We start from the raw sequence: 21,562 nt of genomic DNA, 5'->3' as shown, positions 1-21,562 counted from the left end.
GGATCACGAGACAATAGTGAATCTTGATAGGAAGATGAGTGCCAAAAGCGTCCATGTGTTTGTGTGTGTGTCCATTCAGACCTCCTTGCTTCAGCGTCTAGTTTCCAGGGACGGTTCTGTCAGCCATCTCTCACTTTACACGTCCCCTTCGCTACCCAACATTACTCTGGGACTGCCAGCGACGTGCCCGGGAAACACTGTGAGTAGTCTCATCAACACCACGTGTCTACCTCATAGCTGTTAAACTCAAACCGGCCACCTCTTCATTTTTTTGTGGCCCGCAAAAGTAAATCATGTGCATTGTTGATCGCCAAGATAAAATTTTAATCAAATTGTAGGTCCTAATGAGAGATTGAGAAAATAGTTGTGGAATCATTTGATAATCGATTAGCCGTCGATTAGGTGTGGCATCCCAAGTTGGAAGCCAGAATGAGATATACTCGTAATCTAGTTGCACACCATTATGAACCAATTTTATAGCAGTTCAATGATTATCAAACAGGCTTTTTTTGTTTCCCTAATAGAAACAATTTTTGGTTGTTGAATGCTTTTATTTCCTTTTGTCTGATCCGACTTCCTTTTGTGTCCCAACAACGTCTGCCGGTGCGTCTCTCTCTTTTTTTGTAGTCAATATCAGGACATCAAGATGCCGAGAGCCGGCTGGCGCTGTCCGCCTCCTTACAGAAAGGCATTCCTTTAACTCCCCCTTTCCTGCCGGCTGCCCACTTGCCTGCCTACTTGGCATCTTCAGGTCTGGACAGAGAGGGGGTAGCCAGCGGCGCAGCTGGCCATGCCCCCCTCCTGCAACACATGGTGCTGTTGGAGCAGAGCCACAGTCCAATGGGTCAGTCTTCACTGTAGTACAATTGTACTCGCGGCGGGGATTAACCCTGAACTGTCGCTTGCATGGATTCAAATAGTTTGAAAGTATTAGGATTGTGGACAGAAATGGGACTCGACAATTATAGTAACATGAGGGACAGCCTCTGCAATTGAAAATATTTTCCAAAATATGAAAAAGACAGGCGGCCCGGTGTAGGAGTGGCTAGCACATTAGCTTTACATTTCTAAGGTCGCAGGTTCAATCCCAGGTGGGTGTGTCCTCACTGTGCGGAGTTGGCATGTTTTTCCCGGGTTTGGGTGGGTTTTCTCCAGGTACTCCAGTTTCTTCCCACATTCCCAAAACATGCAGGGTAGGCTGGTTAAACACTTTAAATGAGCCCTTTGCCTCTATATTGTTCATCTCCTTGTTCCCTGTGATTGGGTGGCCACCGATTCAGTGTGTCCCCCGCCTGGTGTCCATAGTTGGCTGGGCTCGGCTCCAGCACCCCCTGTGACCTTTATGAGAATAAGCATTTTGGAAATGAATGAATGAAAAGGACATATTTCTAGCTACTTTCTGTAGCTCGCCTTGCATTTGTTCCTTTGCTTATGTGTCCCGCAGTGGGCTTAAATGGCCTTCCGCTCCCGCCGCCTTCTATCTCCAAGTTGGCGCGAGGCCACCACCCTCTGGGTCGAACCCAGTCAGCGCCCCTCCCGCAGCAGCAATGCGCTCAGGCCCAGGCCCTGCAGCAGCTGGTGGTCCAGCAGCAGCACCAGCAGTTTCTGGAAAAGCACAAACAACAGTTTCAGCATCAGCAGCATATTATCAACAAGGTAAAATTGCAATTTTAAACCATTTGTCCCCCAAAAATATGGAAATTCATCATAGAAAGAAGTAGTTAGCTCACTCCATTCTGACTATCTGTGGGAGATTTTTTTAAGCCCTTTAACATCCAATGTCTCCATATCAGAATGCACAGCGGGCAATCATAAGTCTCCTTAGTGTTTCTTGCGTGCGTGTGTTCTCTTGGTCGCCACGGCAACAGTTCTCCCAGCGATGCTGCCTCCGTGTATAGCTTCCAGGAAACGTGACTCATCGTAATCATTGTGGGCGTGTGTGGTGCTGCGATGTGCGTATGGACACTATGTGTGAGGTGTAAATGAGACATGGCTGCTTTCATGGCGAGGGACGGCTTGTTTTGTGTGAATCCATGTGTGGGGCTAATTACCTGGAGGATACATTAGCATATATTGTTGATAAATGCTTAGTCACAAAAGACCATGGATGATTAATACATTTCAACATGTCCATTATACACTTAAACAGTGTACGTTCATGCAAATATATAGAGTATTGCGAATCATTCCACTTTACTTTTCTCAGTTAAACTGGCTTGTTCAATGACTCACGGTGGTCAAGCGACGGTAGAGAAAGCCGAGAATGAGAAGACAGAGGTGGCAAGGATGAGTGTGAATCAGTGTTGCGAGAGTAAAAGGCTGTTTTGAGTTTGTTTGGAAAAGAGAGACGGGGATGAGGCAAGAGCCTGCGCTTTGACGTCAATGAACTGTTCCCTGGGCAATATGCCAGCCAAGTGTGTATGTGTGTGTCTTTCTATGCGGGTGTGCGCGCTTGCGCGAGCGTTTGTGTTCCATGCACAAACACTGATCCTCTCCATTCCTGACCAACACAAGGTGCCCGATGACAGTCGAAGGCCTCGAACGCGTAAAAGGCTCTTTAAACAAAATCTCTTTCCGCCTACTTCCTCTTGTGTCTTTTCCGCGAGCCCTGATATGGTTTGCTCAGTGTTTTTCCTTTCTCACAGGCCCAGACATGTTAGCCATACATAATTTAAAACAGAACACAGACATTCTCTCGTGAAACAAACAAGTTCTGACAACATGTCTGCTTTGGTTGATAACGAATGTTTTAGCTTGTTTGTCATTATTAGTGGTGAAATAACAGGTAAAGTTCTTTAATCATTTGTCCTTGCCGCTAATTTTTCTCAGAGACTCCTTTTTTCCTCAAGCCATCACTGCACTAAACACTACAGAACGCAGTATTCGCCATTTATTCGGCTTTAGAATTTGTATACGTAATAGTGCTTTCATATACATATTGTATGTAGTGCCGTCAGTTTGCAATTTAATCAATTTAATGTCATGAATTACTGTAAATCTATTCACAAGAACAACAGTGCTCTCAAATATATGCTGGATTAGATATGGTGCTGTGATTGATTAATCTAAAAATTCAACGTTTTAAAGATGGTAACTTTAACATCACAACTTTGTCATTTCTTTTTGATTTATGTTCAATTACCTTAACTTTAAAACCTTGACAGCAATGCAATTTTTCAATTGTGTTGCACTGTTTGTTAGCATTAAGCTTAATTGAGGCAAATCTATACAGTTATTTTAGCTAAGAGTCCAATTTTTTGAAAACTCATTAACTATATTTGTCAGACTGCTGCTTTTTGGTAAATATCATAAAGCGCTCCCCTTTTTGCTTTAACTTCCTGCATTTTTTTCCCCTGTTCAGATGATGTCTAAACCGGGCGAACAGAACTCAGCCGGTTGCTCGCCTCCGTCCGTGTCGTCGAGGCAACACCAGAGTCACCCCGAGGAGACGGAAGAGGAGCTCAGGGAGCACCAGGCGCTCTCGTCCTCTTCCTCGCTATCTTCCTCTCCGTCCTCTTCCTCCGTTGCCATCAAGCAGGAGCCTCTTGACCCTCATGAACAGGAGGACAAGCAGGCTGAGCAGGAGCTGCTCTTCCGACAAGTAAGACCTACTAGTTTAAATCTACTCGGTCTGGTTGTGTAATACTGAGGCTTTTCTTTCTCTCTCACTTCCCACTGCTGAATGTTGGAGTGATTATTTTTTCATAAAGGAAGTCAGTGGGAGCAACTAGACAGCCATGACAGATGGACAATAAGGCACCGCAATCACACACTTTTTCTGGACATTTCTTTGCCCGATAATATTACGTAAGAGAGCCGCACGGTGTGATCCATCACGTTCAACTCGGCAGTAGCCATTGACAGCGATGGAGGAGCAATCCATTTGAACTGGGAGAGCTGGCAGCCTTGCCAATTCAAATGGATTGGACATCTCGGGCCGGGGACACCCTGATTTCGTTGCCGGCCAATCACAGGGCGCATAGAGACAGACATAGGGACAATTTAGAGCCTACCATGCATCTTTTGGGATTTGGGAGTAAACTGGCGTACCCCGAGAAAAACCACACATGCACGGGGAGGACATGCAAACTCCACACGGGAAGGTCGGAAACCACTAGGTATTGAACCCTCGATCTCAGAACTGTGAGGCGGACGTGCCAAACATCTTTCCACCTTTATAATTGTGCTTTTAATATTAGAGATGATTTTATAAGCACAATAACAGATTGTAAAACCCCCGCGATAACGTTTTCCCATTTAGCAGGCACTCTCTTTTAACGCAGTCAGAACGATGCGATCGGTTCCTGTCTCGCCCACCCTCAGCCAAATCCAATCAGACGCTGCTCTGGCTGTCGCCGTGGCGCCCATAGTGTAAGCGGACACGCCTATCGGGATGGCAACACACCAGCGGTTGACGACCCGCGGAGTGGAAAGAGCATCCTGGCATGCCACGATATTGGCTAATGTTTCAGTGCAGTGCCTTATACAGTAATAGGAGCAAGTGTATTCTAATAGTAGTCTGAATGCTGCTCAACCACACCGATGATTTATTTTCAGTGTTAAAGCAGCTTGCATTGAATTTGCACCAAATTCACAGTTTGTGTTCTTTGGAACTGCCTGCTTTTCCAACAACTTTTTCAAATGTGTTCTTTCAACCTCATACATCAAGTTTAGAAGTCGCCATCTGGAATCTCACTTTTGGAATTTGTACTCAAGGCGTCATCTAGTGGCAAAAGGGAGAGTTTGCCCTCCCCATTCTTTCATGACAGAAAGTCTAAAGAAGAAAGCAGGGATTGACCAAATATCATACCTGTCAACCTCTGCCGATAACTGCCCTTATAAATGATTATGATTCCCCTTACAAACCCCCAAAAAACCTTACAAACACCGTACGAGTCGTACGGTGTTTGTAAGGTTTTTTGGGGGTTTGTAAGGGGAATCATAATCATTTATAAGGGCAGTTATCGGCAGAGGTTGACAGGTATGAAATATACATTATATTAATACTTTGATTTATTTTTATAAATATTCATACCTTATATTAATAGTAAAATATTAAATATAGAGTCAAGTACAGCTAAAAAAAATTGAATCTAATTTTAAACTCATTTTTGTCTCAGCCAGGCAGGTACACAGCCAATATTGATGGTGCTAGAGCATCTCCCCTTTTGGACCTAGTCCAATCCGTTTTGACTGAGTGGGTCGGCAGCGATTAAGGGATCAAATGTTTTATTTCCACTGTAGTGTCACTTTACGTCCTTTAAAATAAATACGCAGGTTTTCAGTTCTGGTTGTTGCAATTGGGGGGGCTCGAATATGCCTGCCTCCCAAAAACCAACCACAGATTTATCACCATCTTGTGGCATAACAGAGTGTTACATAAAGAGCACGATATCAGAGAAGGTTCTGTCTGAAGTTCACAAGAAGGTGAAATGGTGGCCATGTGGAAAAGTATTTTTTAATTAATAGTTAAGTCTTCCTAGAAAAAAAAAATCATTCTTTGGTCACTTGATGGTAAAATGCTAATTATGGGCGTAATTATGTGGATGACTGTGCCTCACTTTAACAGGTTTTGTATGATTTTGTGTATCACGTGAAAGCAGCAGGCCCTGCTGTTGGAGCAACAGCGTATTCAGCAATTGCGGAGTTACCGGGCGTCGATGGAAGCGGCCGGGTTGTCGGTCAACATGGCGGCCCACCGTCCGCTCTCCAGGGCGCAGTCGTCTCCGGCCTCGTCCTCCTTCCCCATGATGGTGCCCGAGCCGGTGGTCAAGCCTCGCTTCACTACAGGTCTGTTGAAAAGAAAACATTAGTGTTTTTTTTCCTTCCAATTTATACAGGGCTACCATTAAATGATCCTTTTTTTGTGTCATTTACGGTCATCCTTTTGAACACAGTGATCAAATTTATTGAACATCTATTGTCATCACATTTTGTCGTGCCTGTCGTGCTCATGTAAAATCCCTGACGTTGAATTATTGCTGTTTTTACCGATCAGGGCTGGTGTACGACTCACTGATGCAAAAGCACCAGTGTATGTGCGGCAATACAAACAGCCACCCAGAACACGCGGGTCGCATCCAGAGCATCTGGTCGCGTCTCCAGGAGACGGGCCTCAGGGGACACTGCGAGGTAAGGCATCCGTTCCATTGACTTTCTCCAACAGGGGGGAGTGTTTCGCCAGTTATTACCCCGAATGGCCTTGAACTCACATTTCTGCATTCAGCCTTCTAATAGATGGAGATTTAGTAATACCCTCCTCAAATTCAAATGACATAAGCAGACCTTGCCTAACCGCCCACCTGCCCAACTTTAAGTATTACTATGTTCGCTTCAATACTCTTGTGTACCATCATACGTTATTTTCTAAGAAGTGGATAGACATGGAGAAAGAAGCCGTTGACTCTCGTCTTCTCCTTTTTCCTGTCTTTCTGGTGTCCAGTGCATCCGGGGAAGGAAAGCCACCCTGGAAGAACTTCAGACGGTCCACTCAGAAGCTCATGTTTTGCTCTATGGAACAAACCCACTGCGGCAGAAATTGGACTGTCAGTAACATTTTTTTTTCTTTTGAATGGAATGATTTATCATAAAGGGAGAAATAAGGGAGGAAAGGTAACAAAGGAAAACTCAAAAGTATATCATCTTTTAAAAAAAACATGCTTCAATATTTTTTGAAATATTAGGCCATTTAATATGTAATAAGAGGTGCAAATCTTACACATTGCTAAGTTGGATGGCACTCCATGCTATTTGAATGCATTTTTTCATAAGATGATATTATAATATGACACAAAGATACTTTTGTCTTGCTGTCAACACCTCATTTTGTGTTTTCTTTTTTATACACTCGCAGTTTTTTTTGTTTGCATTTTTATGAGACCAATCATCCACAATCGTGAGTCTCCAAAAAGCCCCCATTTTATGTGATTTTTCACCCAGCACCCCTCCTTTCTTCAACCAAGGAGTGGCCTTGCATGCTTTTACTCACTGCTGCCACACATCACATTGTCAAATGTAGAGTTTTGCTAGCTATGCAGCAATTTTGCACGCAAAGGCAGGGACATATTTATTGGCTTAAACCGCGCTCTTCTTTAGCCATGTGTTATTATTATTAGGGCTTAAACACCAGGAAAGTGAATCTTCCTCCTTTATATATATTTTTTTATTACCTTGGAAGAATTACATTTAGAAGGGGTTCAAAAAAAAAACTCTTGTCCAGCACCTTTTGCACAAGAAATTGACTCTAGCCTAACAAGACACACAAAAACAACATCTACAGGACTTATAAGCAAAACAGAATAAAAAATGATTGAGATTTGAGGGCCTGTTTTTTTTTTAAATCAATTTTGTCCTGCTTTCCATTTATCTAGGGTATTTCACTATCACTAGATGTTTGAACATTGCATGGACTTTTTCAGCTTTCCCTGGTATTTAAATATTCTGCTAAAGCAAAGGCTGTGGTTTCATGTTATCTTGTACATATTTGGGCACTATTATTGACATATAAGAACATCAATCTATTCTTTTTTTTCTTTGTTCCAGGTTCTATTAGTCCCATGTTTGTGAGATTACCCTGTGGAGGCATTGGGGTAAGTCATTAACTACTTATACATGAATCTCGCATTTTACAAAAAATCCCAAAATTGATCAGGTTAAGAAGTGTCCTATAACAAGTCAGTCTCCAAAACAACATCAACTCAAACAGTCGAATATCCCAATTTATTTTTGTTTGTTTTAGGATAAACAAATCTACTTAAATTGCAGTGCCCACTCACTCTTGTGTCCCCTGCCTCAATAATAATTCCATTCCAACTCACAAACACCGCCTCTCAAGCACCGGAGGCAACAAAAGCTGTTGCTCGCCTTTCCGCTGTGTTTGTAATTGTAACCAGATGTGTTGCGCATACGAGGTGTGTGCGTGCACGCGTGTGTGTTTTGTTTGTCTAGCAGAGTATTAGGATATGACTTGAAGAATAATTTGGTTTATTGCCTAAATTTAAAAAGTCTGTCCTCGCTTTGCATTAGTGTATGCATTAAATTAATCTTCATTTTTTTTGGGAGGGGGTGTATCGGAATCTCGTCCACTCTCTCTCTTTTTGCTCCATCTCCCCTTTCTGACCTCCTCCCTCCCTTCATCCTTCCCGCGGGCCTTTACGGCTCGCTGTGGTGGGAACAATAAGAGCCAGAGCTCAGTTCTGCTCTTTATAACGGCAAATGGGGCTAAATTGTTGTCTTCCTGTCATACACATGCATACAAAATGCACACACTCGCTTACAGAGGAAAAGAGCGGTTGAAATTATGCTGTCAGCCTGTGGAGAAACATCATTTCATCATACCAGCACGCTCCCACGTTTTTTTTTTACCTGGTGCACATCGCCTCAAGGGAACAAAACGTGACTTGAATGTAATTCCCAGTTTTCATTTTCTTTATTTTGTATATATTTGTCTTTCGGTGAGCATTTGCGGTGAAATGAAAACAGTCAGCTTCATGTTTCCTTTTATAAACTCTTGTATTGATCACCAACCAAGAGTTTGATCATTTAATGATTTTTGTAGGGGTTGTTTGATGATGTTTAACCTTGCATTCAGGTTATTTGGGATTATTCTGCAGTGTACGAATATTTTGCCATGTTCATTCAAGATTAAGTTGAGAAAATTTAGCACAACATAATTTTAGTAATTTATCTGTATATAAGCATTAGCCTCACAAATATTAAGGCTACTCCTTACCCTTAGGATTTGTGACATTCTAAACTCATTGTCACTTGATGGTGGTAGAAATCTAGTGAATTAGTTGACGCAGAAATCATAGGAAGAGAAAAAATCCTTTTTTTCTAAACATGCATTGCTGAATACTAAAGTTGGGTTTTTGTGGGGTGTTTTGGTCGAGTGAGAGTCAACCATGACTTACCCGAAATCAGCAATTACTGAGATTAAGCCAAGATCTAGTTGATTAGAAGTCAGGACTAAAAATTAAACAAAGAGACTGAGCAAAACTTTCGGGAATCGTGTTTTAGATCAAACCATGTACGTTAAAATTTGCCTTGAACCGAGACCGGTCTTTGAGTGTACAACACGAGCTGTTAGATGACTGATATACAAACAGATTGTAAAGTGCTGAGTAGAACTGTCTAAATTTGTGTTTGATTTGCTAAAAATAGTTAATATCTACAAAGGAAGCCTGCCAGTCTTCAGTTGACGTATTGACGGTGGAACGCTTTGAGTTTATATTTGAAAGCCGCAGCAGAACTCTGGCATTAAGCACCTCACATGTGTTTGTGTGTAATGTCCAAACACAATGACACACAAATCAAAATTCCTCTTTTCCTCTGCCAGTTCCCTCTATCCATGTTTATCTCTCAGCACTTCCTGATGGAGGCTATAGACATCATCAAGCATGTTTTTGTTTGCAATCTGTTTCGGTCGAGTGTTTGTACTGCATGTGTGCGTTATTTGATGCCATCTCCATGTATTATACCATACCGTATCGCCGTGTGTTTTGACAGGTGGACAGCGACACCATTTGGAACGAAGTCCATTCATCCAGCGCCGCTCGGTTGGCTGTTGGCTCCGTGGTGGAGCTTGTCTTCAAAGTGGCGTCGGGAGAGCTGAAGGTTCGTACGTTCACACATAAAGTTGTGCTTGGAGGCCTCAGTTAATGAAGGAAACCACGTCGCCCGAATGTGTAGATCAGGGGTGTCAAACTCGGGTTGGTTCGCGGGCTGCTTTAACGTTGATTTCATGTGGGCCGGACCATTTTAGATATAATATTTAATTATTTTTTTTATAAATGGATTAAAAGAATTGGATTAAAAGCCCTGAATATTGAGTTGTTTTATAGATCTAAGACAATGTTTATTTTAGCTTTTTTAAATATATTTTTAGATTTTACAAAAGGATTTTTGAACTTAAAACACAGAAAAAAAATATTAAAAAATTACAATTATTGATTTAAAAGGGGGAAAATCAGGACATTTAATATACATCTATATTCTTCATTTTAATTTGATCCTAAAACAGAAAGTTGGCACACATGATTTACTTTCCCGGGCCACACAAAATGATGCGGCGGGCCAGATTTGGCCCCCGGGCCACCACTTTGACACATGTGGTGTAAATGGTAGTAATAAGTCATGATGTGTCTTTTAAGAGGCGCTGAATATTTTGATGTATGACAATATAGGCAATCAACATACCAAAGAAACTTTTTCCCCAGAAAAATCTAAATAAAGCTAAGAAATGCCTGTTACGTCAAAGTAATTATTAATTACAGATGTGACACTGACTCAGCCATGGTTTGAGTATAACATCAGTCTTTTTTTCTTTACAAGAGGCCGTCTTTTATCGCAATCATGACACGCAGTTTCTCAATTTTCCAAAACACAGACATGAACCACTGACATTTACTCCTGTGGAGCGTTGAAAGCCTAATATGTGGATATTGGATTATTTGTGTTAGCGTCTTTTATGAGACAGCTGCAATATAAATGTACTGGAACCCAAACACACCACCCGACTCGAACTCGCCCATCCCACGGTGCCCACCGGCCAGCCTTCCTTTTGTCTGCGCGAGTGACTGCTTACTATTTGAACCCAGCATGTCGCCATGCAGCACTGAGGCCCTCACAGACGCTTACGGTTCCGACTAACTGGCCAGATTTATTGGCCCGACGCGGCAACCACCTGCCGAGCAGACTTGGCACTTGCCGTTAGCGTAGTACCCGCATGCCGCAGACTAATGGCTCGATTCAAAGCAACGGTAGTGCACCAGTTTGGCCAGATACATTTCTTCTTTTTTACTTTCACACGAGGCTGTAATTAGAATTACAGTAAAAAAAAAACTTTTTTTTCTAACTTCATATTTTAACCCCTCATCGAATTTTCAGAGCAGCCAGCTCTGTAATGCCAGATATGTAATATACACAAATGCTACCTTCTTTGTTCTTTAGTAATCAGCAAGAACATATGCCAGGTTTTATTTTTTTAACAAATACATTAATTTCTCCCAGAAATTTGTCAATGTGGATTCAAAAAGTAGACTGATGTTTGTAAAATGGTATCTGTAAAATTTCATAGTACTGACACAGTAATAATATTGCATTGTCGGCACAGAGATAATATTGCATTGTTTCCATCTAAATGTGAAAGTGCACGTCTAGTCTGAGTATTATGAATTTGGGGGTTAAAGTTGGCCGTTATTGACTTGCCCTCGGCTTAACCCGATCTTAACACATACACACGGGCTTCCCCACATGGTCATCCGAGGAGCCCGATGACCAAATTCCACCTGCGCTAACAACTGTCAGCGCCGCAGGATGCCGTAAATTGTGTCTTCCCACACCTGCGACCGCACGCTCCCTCATGTCCACGTGTTTTTGTTTCCATGTAAGCTTTCAATGTGTGGCTATTTTTCTGCTACTTAGAAAAATAATCGTCACCAACGTGTCTCATCCACCAAGTCGTACGGCCGGCTTTTTAAAGCCAGCTGTACAAGTTGTCTATCCGCTAATCTCCCGACTGGCTACTAATCCACAGCAGCTGGCTCAACATCATTAGTCCATCTTGCCTCACTTAACATCACCCTGGACATTTATCTCATGTCCCCATATAGCGCTGGGAGTCCCCCAAAAGCACTTGCCTCCAAGCAGAAGAAAAAATGCTTTTAACTCATTCTGCTGTGTGTGCGCTTGTAAAAGTGTGTCTGTGTGGGAAAAAGTGTGCCGGGATGTTTTTGTACGTGTTTGCCAACCATAAAGTCGTATTGTCGAAACATGGCGGTGAGACATTTGGTCAAGAACTTTATTCTTGTGTGTTGTGACAGAACGGTTTTGCAGTCGTGCGACCACCTGGCCACCATGCGGAGGAGAGCACTCCCATGTAAGTCAACTTCAATGAGAGCCATAACAAAGGCCTTACTACACTATTGTTTTGTGAAAATTCTAAGACACAATGTGCACCGTAACTCCACTGGGCAATGTTTGTGTCAAAACGAAAACAAAACAAGTCATAATTCCAGTTCTTCAAATGTTATATATACTGTGTGACTTGACTCCATCCTCAGGGGATTCTGTTACTTCAACTCGGTGGCTATTGCAGCCAAACTCCTGCAGCAGAGGCTCAGTGTCAGCAAGATCCTCATTGTGGACTGGGTGAGTGCCACAGAAAACACACGAAACTTTGAGTTGCCCGATTGGCTCGCGAGCAACGGAGGAAATGAGAAAATTGACCAGTTGTTCTCTGTTTATGCAAGTTATATATAAGATATATAATCTTACAAAGAAAAAAAATCAATTATTGGACTACACTAGAGTTTTGTGTCACTCAGTGAACCTGTTGCTTTTTGGAAAGGTTTTCCTGTCTGTTGTGTTGCATGTCAGCCCACAAAACAATCCCGCCACAGATGAGTGGTAAAGGTCCTCGCAGGACATGTCGTCCAAAGCGCTTTGAAGAGTGCATGACAAAGTCGCGGTTTTGTCTAGGTGGAGTGCGGCCTGTCCTGCTCGTGGCTATTCTCAGAACGCTTTGAAGGACCTTTTCATTTCCTCTCTATCCGTCTCTTTGTCTGTCTATGGCCGGACAAGTTGTTCCGCCAGAACATTATCGTGCCACTCTGCCACCAGACAACAGGGACATTTTTGGATTTGGTGTATTAAAACATTCTTCTGTAATTGACAAGAGTCTTTTAATAGACACCATATTCTTGACAATCCTTTTTTAAATGAGCTGTATTTCAGCATTGTCCTTTTGTTTTGTTTTTTTTCCTACAATTTTTTTTATTGTATTATCCATCTCATTTGGAATTGTGCGTCAGCATGCCTAGAAATTGAACGCATTTTGGATTGTGGTTGATGGGGTTATGATCAAAACAGGTCCCCCTAAAAATGTACTTATTGTTTAAAAAATAAGGCATAAAAGCACTCTGACACCACTTTTACTTTCTTACAAGAACTTGGCTGTTCTTTAGAAGACAGAAAGCATAAAACATGCTCACCAAATACCAGTTTTACTGATCAATATAGAATTGGATATCTTTACAAAGTCTCAAGAACCCTGAAATGGCCTGAAATTGAACACGAAGTCTGTCATTTTGTTTTGAAGTAGCCTTTTTAGTCAAAATTGCAGGGCTTTGACAAATTCCGACAAGTACATTCATGCAATTGTTCTTGAAGGGCTATAAACCACACTACATTTTTGTGCCAACATAATTTAATATGGGCAGAAATAGTTTCTCGGCTGCACGCCGAGGAATGAAGTATATTGATGGTTGTCTCAAGGATTTGCTCATTTGAGCTAACCTGACTATTTATTTCAATAACCAGGATGTTCACCACGGCAATGGTACTCAGCAGGCCTTCTACACGGACCCCAGCGTTCTTTACCTGTCACTGCATCGCTATGACGATGGCAACTTTTTCCCTGGAAGTGGAGCCCCTGACGAGGTAGCACTTTTGACACTTTCCGAGCAACAGTGGCCATTTTGAACATACCATTAATGAAATGATGACTGACTTAAGGTTGGCAGCGGTCCTGGTACTGGCTTCAATGTGAACATGGCTTTCACTGGAGGACTTGAACCTCCCATGGGCGATGCAGAGTACTTGGCCGCATTCCGGTAAGGATCTGCTGGAAACACGACAGTGCATTGAACAATGCGTTTTTTTATTAGATGAAATATATTAAGAACAACTCTCATGAAAATGTTTCAACAAACTAAAAGCTTGGCTTCAGTGCTCTCTGAAAACAAGCCAAAGGTTCTCACACAGCATATCAAACCAAATGTCAGATGTCTCTTTTAGCAGCTTTCTGGCACATAATCTATTGACAAGCAGTGTGTTGATTGGTCAATGTTAGGATTGTCATTTCCATTAAGCGGGAATCTAATGGGAAAAACATGTGTGTGTGTGTGTGTGTGTTTCTGGTATGATGTCACACTATTTATGTAACTGATGCAGTTATCACCCAAAGGCCACCTTGGCAACACAAGGCGATCAAGTATCGCCATTCCAAACCGCAACATTATCATATAAAGGATGCTGTACAGTCAGGGTCCTATTTCCTTGTCAAATGTGTTTAGACAAAACAACGGTTGAGAGGGGCCAGAGAGAAAACAACACCCTAACCAAAGTATAAGAACAACATAGCCCGACTTAGGAATGCAGTTAATATAATGTGTGGACTGGCAGTGCTCAAACCTGTGAGAATGTACTCGATGGAAAATAGGACACGGCAGGTGGGAGTTGCTTCGCAGGGGAAATTATCCATGTAAATAACTTAACTCCGCAAATGGCATAGCAGTCTTTGGTCAAATTTACCCATCAACTATATCTAATTATAGGTATATTAAGACTCAGTAAGTTTATTTCAAAGTATTCAGGTAGAGAGAACATAATTTGGGATAACTGCATTATAATGTCAAGCTCTCTCCTCCATCTTTTTTTTCCCTTTTCACTTTGTTTTTGGGATGCATGCCTTCTAGCCCCATACCTTCCTCTCCTACCTTTGGCCTGTGCCACGTTGCTTTTGAGGGGATCATGTTTGAGCCGCAAGAAAAGCATGGAGAAAAAAGATAAGAATATTGCTTCTAATGAAAACCAGAAGCAACTCTCTCTCTCTCTCTGTCACTCGCTCCTTCTTTCTCTCACTCTCTCTCTCTCTCACCACTTTTCACTTGCTCAATGAGAGGGGAGGAGAATTAAACTTAATTCAAAACAGCCCTCCGCCAAGCCAGATGACATGGCTTTGAAGTGTGAGTATGCGTGTGAGTGATTTTTTTTTCTTTCCCTTTTTTTGTCGCTCTCTCATTCCCTCTCTCGTTGCTTACTCTGCTCTACTTTTTTATGAACGAAGAGGGAAACCCTGAAGCTTTTGCAATTTCACTTTCTGTTGGCAGCTTTCAGGTGTACTTCATACTAAAGCAGCTTTTTTGTACAAACTACAAAAAGTATAGTAGTATAAGTTCTCGTTGTCTGCCGCTCATCTGAATCCGGGTTGCGGGGGCAGCACCCTCAGCAAAGAGACCCTTGCAGCCCTTTCCCCAGCCACTTCTACCAATTTATCTGGGAGAATCCCGATGTGTTCCCAGGCCATCTGCGGCATATAATCCCTTCAACGTGTCATGGGTTGGCGCAGATTTTATTCCAGTTGGGCATGTTTGAAACATTCCCTAAGAGAGGCATCCAGAGGGCATCATCACTAGATGCCCGGACCACCTCCTCTCACCATGGAGGGGACTCGGCTCTATTCCTAGGCCCTCCCAAATGACTCAACTCTTCACCCTATCTCTAAGGCTCAGCTCGGCCACTGTGTGAAGGAAACTCATTTCCGCCTATTGATTTCACACTCTAATCTACCCTTGATCCACGTCCACAATCTATGTCCCCGTTCATGAACGAATGTTTATTTGCCCCTCCCATTCATAATGAGTTGAATGTCTAGCGACGCCAATGGCACCAAAATGACTTTAATGAGTGCACACCACATAATATAATCAGAAAATGAGAAGCCTGGCCTTTTATTCATCCATTTGTCTTCCTTCAAAATGCAGTCCCCCCCCAATGCCAGTTTGCGCAATGATTGCTGTAGCCTCTTACTTCCGATTTCTTTCCGGTGGGGTGGGAGGCACAAGTCATCACAGCAGCTGTTTTTATCATCTGGACCAGAATTTTCTCAAGTCAAGGTTGGAAGAGGTGGACGGAATAGTTCCGAGTAAACGTGGCGGTCAAGGTTTTCCCTTTGTGTCGCGTGCCGGTCCAAATTAGCACGTGGTGAAGTTGCAATGGGAAAAGGCTGAGTTGTTTAGTGGTTGATGAAATGCAGGGTGCCAACGTATATTCGGAGTCATTCATTTTTTGTATCTACAGCATTTACTTTCAGACGACTCTCATGATTCAGCTTTTTCATCATAGATGAACTTACTTACAAACTTAACTTGATGTCATTTTAACAGTGCACTACGTAAACGTTTGTGCCCCCAGAAAATTGACAGAAATATCAAACAGTAATACTGTTCTAAATTTGTGTTTTATGTATTTATGAATTTCAACAGGTTAATTAGTATTTGTAAATAACAAATAGTAAAATATGATTTTATATATATATATATATGTGTATATATATATATACATGTGTGTGTATATATGTGTATATATATTATATGTATGTATATATTTGTGTATATATATGTATGTATATATATATATGTATGTATATATGTATATATGTATATATATGTGTGTGTATGTATATATATATATATATATATATATATATATATATATATATATATATATATATATATATATATATATACATACATATATACTATATTTTGTGCATCTGGGGTTTGCACATAATTGACTGCGCGTTAAGCAGTAAAACCGGAAAACAATGAGGAAAACTCCTTGCTGTGACACTCACATAGGGACTTGTCGACGAGAGGTTATCCTTCGCAAATACAGTAAATCAACTTTTCTAGCATTTTCAATATTTTTCCAGATGGCCCTGTAATTGTCTCCCCCATTGTAATCCTTAATCTTCTTTCCACAACTGTTTATTTTCCAAGGTTTGGCCAATGCAATAAAATACCCAAACTGTGAATACCAAAAAGCTCCTAATCCTACTTTGTTCCTTGCCGAAACAGCTGTACGAATGTTATGTTGTGGTAGCGATGGGTGTTGTGGTGTAGCGTCCCCAGTGTAAGGTTATAATTTGGTGGTGAACAACAGTTGAAAATCGACACAGGCCCCCTGAATTAAGAGCCCGCCGCTCATCCGCAAACAGCAAACTGTCACCCTGCCGCAAAGATCTTTTTAAACTACAGAGGACCTACACTGGAACCCTGCGGTACTCCGACACTCCCCACTAACAACACTACACGCCTAGCTATCAGTCACTCCCTCCTACCCTTTAAAAAAAAGTGTGCTCACAGCCATACCCATTAAAAGAACCACGTGTTTAACCCTGTGGTTTCCATAGATAAAGTATGCAAAATTATAGATTGTAAGAAACTACCAAAATGTATTATTTTATGTAAAACTGGTGGTTTGCTTGTCAGTTTTACTGAACTCCAAATGTCGAAACTGCAACTATAAAGATATGAACTGCATTACATATCTAAATGTGTATTGAGTGTGTAATAGTCAATGTAACTATCGCTTAAGGCCATGTCAACAAACAGTTGTCATTCACCACACCCATCCACTTTTAGAAGTATCTCCTGTACTTTGCAAACATGCAATTATAACTGCCCTCGGCCTTCTTTTTACTTAAGGAGCTTGTATTGCCGTTTCCAAATTTTCAAAATGACCATTTCTAGGCAGTTGTGCGGTGACTTTCACTTCCGCGCACACATGCTGTACAGACAGTCAAATGCTGAGTGTGTCTTTGTATGTGTGTAGAGAGAGTAAAGCTGTATTATCGCTGTTCCACATCTCTATCAGTTCTTGGTAAATCTGTCCGAACAGTCAGCAGTGACTTTTACTTCACTTGACAGAGTAATGTTCAAATTTCAGGCAGTTTAACCCCATCAAAAGGGAATATCATAAATTTTTCGGGGTCGTTATTCGCTGATCTGGACTTTGTGGTTTTGATTGCGCTCAAGAATGGGTGGAGTGACAGTTCTTTTCTCAGGAAATTTTGTGTTTCTTGGAGCGTTTGGTGTTTGGCCTTGTCAGCAGGCGTATCATTCAGACAGCCTTTTCGCATGAATACTACAAAAATAACTTCTAATGAAATGCGGCCGGAAAAAGTTAGCCGGAGCGCTTCTTCTCGTACTTCTAGCAACACCTGCTAAGTTCTTTAGTTGAGAGACTACTTTATGTACAGAATTCTGTTGTTTATTGTCATATCTCCCTAACGGCATTATTGCTTCTGTGTTTAGGACGGTGGTCATGCCAATAGCCAATGAGTTTGCGCCAGACGTGGTTCTGGTATCTTCTGGTTTCGACCCGGTGGATGGACATGCTCCACCTCTGGGTGGATACACACTTACTGGCAAATGTGAGTATCCAGGAAAATCATTGTTTGTTTTGGTTGAACTTTTGCCAAATAATCATCATTATGATATTGTATTCCACTTGATATCCCGGCCATGCAATTAGGCTCGGTTTCAACAGTGGTGTAACGTGACAATGATAAGCTACATATGGACCTTGTTCTAAATTAAAACCACTGTTCCCGAAGACCTCAATTTGCATGCAATATTTTGCGATCTACAGGGGTAAATTAGGGAGGAGTGGAGTCTTAAATTTATATATTCCTCTGATGAAAAGATCAAAAGCTTTGACCAGCCTGAATACTAGGCATCATATGGCTATTAACATGAAACCTGCCTCGTATAATGGCAGATTTTCTCCCCCTATAAATCCACAATGCACCTTTCTTCCTCTCCTTGATTGTAACCGTTCTTTTAATCCATGCCCAGGCGACTTTCCAATAAGGAAGAAAGAGCTTCAGCCTTCCCCATTCTAACTTTTTTCGTTGGCATTTCCTGTGCTCGCAGGTTTCGGCTACCTGACCAGGCAGCTGATGGCTCTGGCAGGCGGTCGGCTGGTGCTCGCCCTGGAGGGAGGCCATGACCTCACAGCCATATGTGATGCATCTGAAGCCTGCGTCTCAGCTTTGCTGGGCAACGAGGTAAGATGGGAGTCCGTCACTTCGTAAAGCTTCTGCCGGGTGTCGGATATTCGGATAGAGACTTTCACCCTGACAGGAAGTCAGCAGAAGCACACACGTTCCCAGAAAGTAGGAGTAGGCGAGGGATTTCAGCAGAAAGGTTAATTGTGGGAGTGTGTAGGCTGGACTCTAGATCGCAGCTTTGTGATTCATGGCACCCGACAGAATAGCAAAAGCCGCCTCCAGGTTTTCTTGGAGCGGATGCAGAAGCTGGAGTGCTTTTCACTTGATTTGATGTAACTAAGATAACTTCTCTCGTTGAGGCGCTACCTTGATTTGGCAAGGGAACATTGACAACTTGATGAAGATGAGGTCCAAAGTTGATGTTGCTGCAAGCAGATGTTTGTTTTTTAACTACAATGCCTAATTTTTTCATCAGGTAGCTGGCAGTATATACAAAAATGGCACGGTATTGATTAGATGAAATCCTGACTAAGTTCTGTTCGTAATTAATTGATTCATCGCCCAAAAATTTCAACTGACTCCAGTTTAGAGAATTTTGCCTTCATGTCAAAAAAAGCCTTATTGTATTTTCAGATGTATCAAATGAAACATGACCTTTGAGTTCATCTACAGCCATAATTTATCCATGTTGTTGAATGTATGCCTGTTTTATGGCTTACAATATTCAAATTGTCCCTTGCTGTCGCCTGAGTGCGAGCCAAAATGTCATTCTCGTCAAGGCATATTCTGGAGAATAAATCGGACCCTTGGCCCAACTATCAAAAAAGCTGCGACTTACAGTCGGGAAACTAACTTTTAACCGGGAAAAATGATTTCAGAAATAAGTTCTCTGAGGTACAAAAAAAACCTAATTAAAATTACTCTTTTCTGTTTATTATTTTATTATTCATAGTGTTCAGCATGACTCCAAGCTACAAAACTAAAAACAGCTCTGCAGTTTGGTTTTAGTGAGGTTTGCACTGAGCACTTTCCATGTGAACGACCCTCTCATCACACACACACTCTGCTGCGATAATAATGAATTGGACCGGGGGTGCGCGTGTAAGGTTACGGCAGCCTGCCGAGCACCAGACGTGGCGGCGTTTTTTTTTTGTATTTTTTTGAACGAGGTCACTGGATGAGGACCTCGAAGAGAAGAAAATTCGAAAATAGGCAGAAGGCGTTGAGCGTCAATTGCCCGGACCCAGCGGGACACCCTGCTTGCCCACGCACCCTAGGCCCGTCGCTGGTGCACATCTGAAAACGGTTACCCTCGCACCTCTTTCCGCGGGGTCGGGATCAAAACGCACGGGGAAGTGCGGTCATTGTTTGAAGTGGAAAGTGAGGAAACCGGTGTTTAAAGAACTTGGCTGTATTTCCATGCTGTTTCCTAAATATTTTGGTGTTGTTTTAGCATTATGCATACACGCCGCAAGGTTGTAATTGCTCTCTTTGAGTTGCTGTTTGTTATTCTTCCAAAAGATGAATCGGCTTTTTGGGGTCCTCAGAATGCTTAAAAATTGACCAAATTTGGCAACAATCTACGGCCTGGTAAACATTTATGTACTGTATATGTCCTAAACAAATCATACAGCTAGTTAAAGGCTGATGTCTATATATACCAGGTTGAAAATTTTTCACCTTTGCAATATAATGTTGGTGGAATATGCCATCAAAATCTTGGTCATTCTGTATAATAATGACGTGTACATTATTTAAGATTCCACTCCAAAATACGTGGAGTCTAAACCTAATTAAGGAAATGTTAACCCTGACCATGATAAATTGAATCAATGTCAACTCAATTCTCTTGATTTCCACCAGGCCAGCTGGTGATCTCACTCAGCCATGGGACAAAGAAAAAGCAGATTATTTTGATGCTCTTCGCTTTGATAACTGACAACCAGAAGGAACTTAAAATGTCCCTGATGGTATCAAAGCATGAAGCAAGTACCTTATCATAATATCAGTAAAGGTCTCTGTAATGGTTATGGAATGTGGCTAAAAAACATCAATGGTGCATTGAGCGGAGTCTTGCTTTAGGCTGTTTTTTTCTTTTTTGGTTTTGTGCTGTCCTGAATAATAAATTCATCCAGGACTCCCTACTTCTACTACAGTATTACCATAGCATTCTTTTTTTTTTTAATCGAAGACTTCTTAGCTGTTAACATGACGATCAGTCAGTTTTGGTAAGACATTACACAGTATAATACTAGACCAGTGGTTCTTAACCTTGTTGGATCTACCGAACCCCACCAGTTTCATAAGCGCATTCACCGAACCTTACTTTAGTATAAAATAAACTGTTTTTTTTCCAAATTCAAGATATGTGAGATTCCTCGCAGCACTGATTGCCCAAGCAATGTCACGTGATCGTCTGCAGCCAGTGATGCTCAAGTAGGGCCTGTTATCGTGAATGAGTAGATGTGTCTTGACCTCTGTGGCAGAGGCTTCACTGAACCCCTGAGACCGACTCACCAACCCCTAGGGTTCAATCAAACCCAGGCTAAGAAACACTGTACTAGACATAACACAGATGATGGCTGTGAAGATCTGATTTAGTTGGTAGCCAATGAATTAAGTCTTATCAAGATCTTTGATCAAGAGTTTTTTTCCTTGTTTTTCTTGTTTGCTATCAAATTTGATAACACATTAGACCAGTTTTTCTTTTATTGTCCCTATTTTACTACCTAAAGTGTGCACTGTGACCTCCTCGGCCCATGTAACATGCACTTTTACTGCTCACCAGTGGGAGAAATATAGTACCTGGTCTTTTATTGCCGAGTCAGGACAAGTTGTGCAATAATGAGCATTAGGTTTCTTTTGAAAACAGCTCAAATTAGCCTGCAAAAACAAAAGGGGGAAAAAATCTTGCCCGTAGATGTAATATGAAATGCCAAAGTCTCCGAGTTAAATAGCTTATGAGTGATGTATTGGTGACCGCCA

At 41.8% G+C, this 21,562-nt stretch overlaps 1 protein-coding gene across 8 annotated transcripts in view; it reads left to right on the top strand.

Moving 5' to 3' along the window:
• The window catches only part of hdac4 (histone deacetylase 4), a 99,390-nt gene that overhangs the window by 37,987 nt on the left and 39,841 nt on the right, over positions 1–21,562 (top strand). For 6 of the 8 annotated variants that reach the window (XR_013304526.1, XR_013304525.1, XR_013304522.1 and 3 more), the window contains 15 exons: positions 80–199; positions 628–844; positions 1,445–1,656; positions 3,362–3,601; positions 5,601–5,790; positions 5,999–6,132; positions 6,443–6,545; positions 7,543–7,589; positions 9,508–9,615; positions 11,823–11,878; positions 12,063–12,150; positions 13,321–13,440; positions 13,516–13,613; positions 17,880–17,998; positions 18,501–18,634. Coding sequence is in view for 2 of the 8 variants with exons in the window: in XM_077616469.1 (XP_077472595.1) it covers positions 80–199; positions 628–844; positions 1,445–1,656; positions 3,362–3,601; positions 5,601–5,790; positions 5,999–6,132; positions 6,443–6,545; positions 7,543–7,589; positions 9,508–9,615; positions 11,823–11,878; positions 12,063–12,150; positions 13,321–13,440; positions 13,516–13,613; positions 17,880–17,998; positions 18,501–18,634 (1,986 nt within the window). In the remaining 6 variants the exon portion in view is untranslated. The remainder of the gene's footprint in view (positions 1–79; positions 200–627; positions 845–1,444; positions 1,657–3,361; positions 3,602–5,600; positions 5,791–5,998; positions 6,133–6,442; positions 6,546–7,542; positions 7,590–9,507; positions 9,616–11,822; positions 11,879–12,062; positions 12,151–13,320; positions 13,441–13,515; positions 13,614–17,879; positions 17,999–18,500; positions 18,635–21,562) is intronic. The other 2 variants (XR_013304524.1, XM_077616470.1) reach the window with 1 other exon arrangement.

The sequence above is a fragment of the Stigmatopora argus genome, chromosome 13 (genome assembly GCF_051989625.1).
Source record: "Stigmatopora argus isolate UIUO_Sarg chromosome 13, RoL_Sarg_1.0, whole genome shotgun sequence".
In the NCBI taxonomy this organism is placed as follows: Eukaryota; Metazoa; Chordata; class Actinopteri; order Syngnathiformes; family Syngnathidae; genus Stigmatopora; species Stigmatopora argus.
This window is presented reverse-complemented; position numbering and strand designations above follow the sequence as displayed.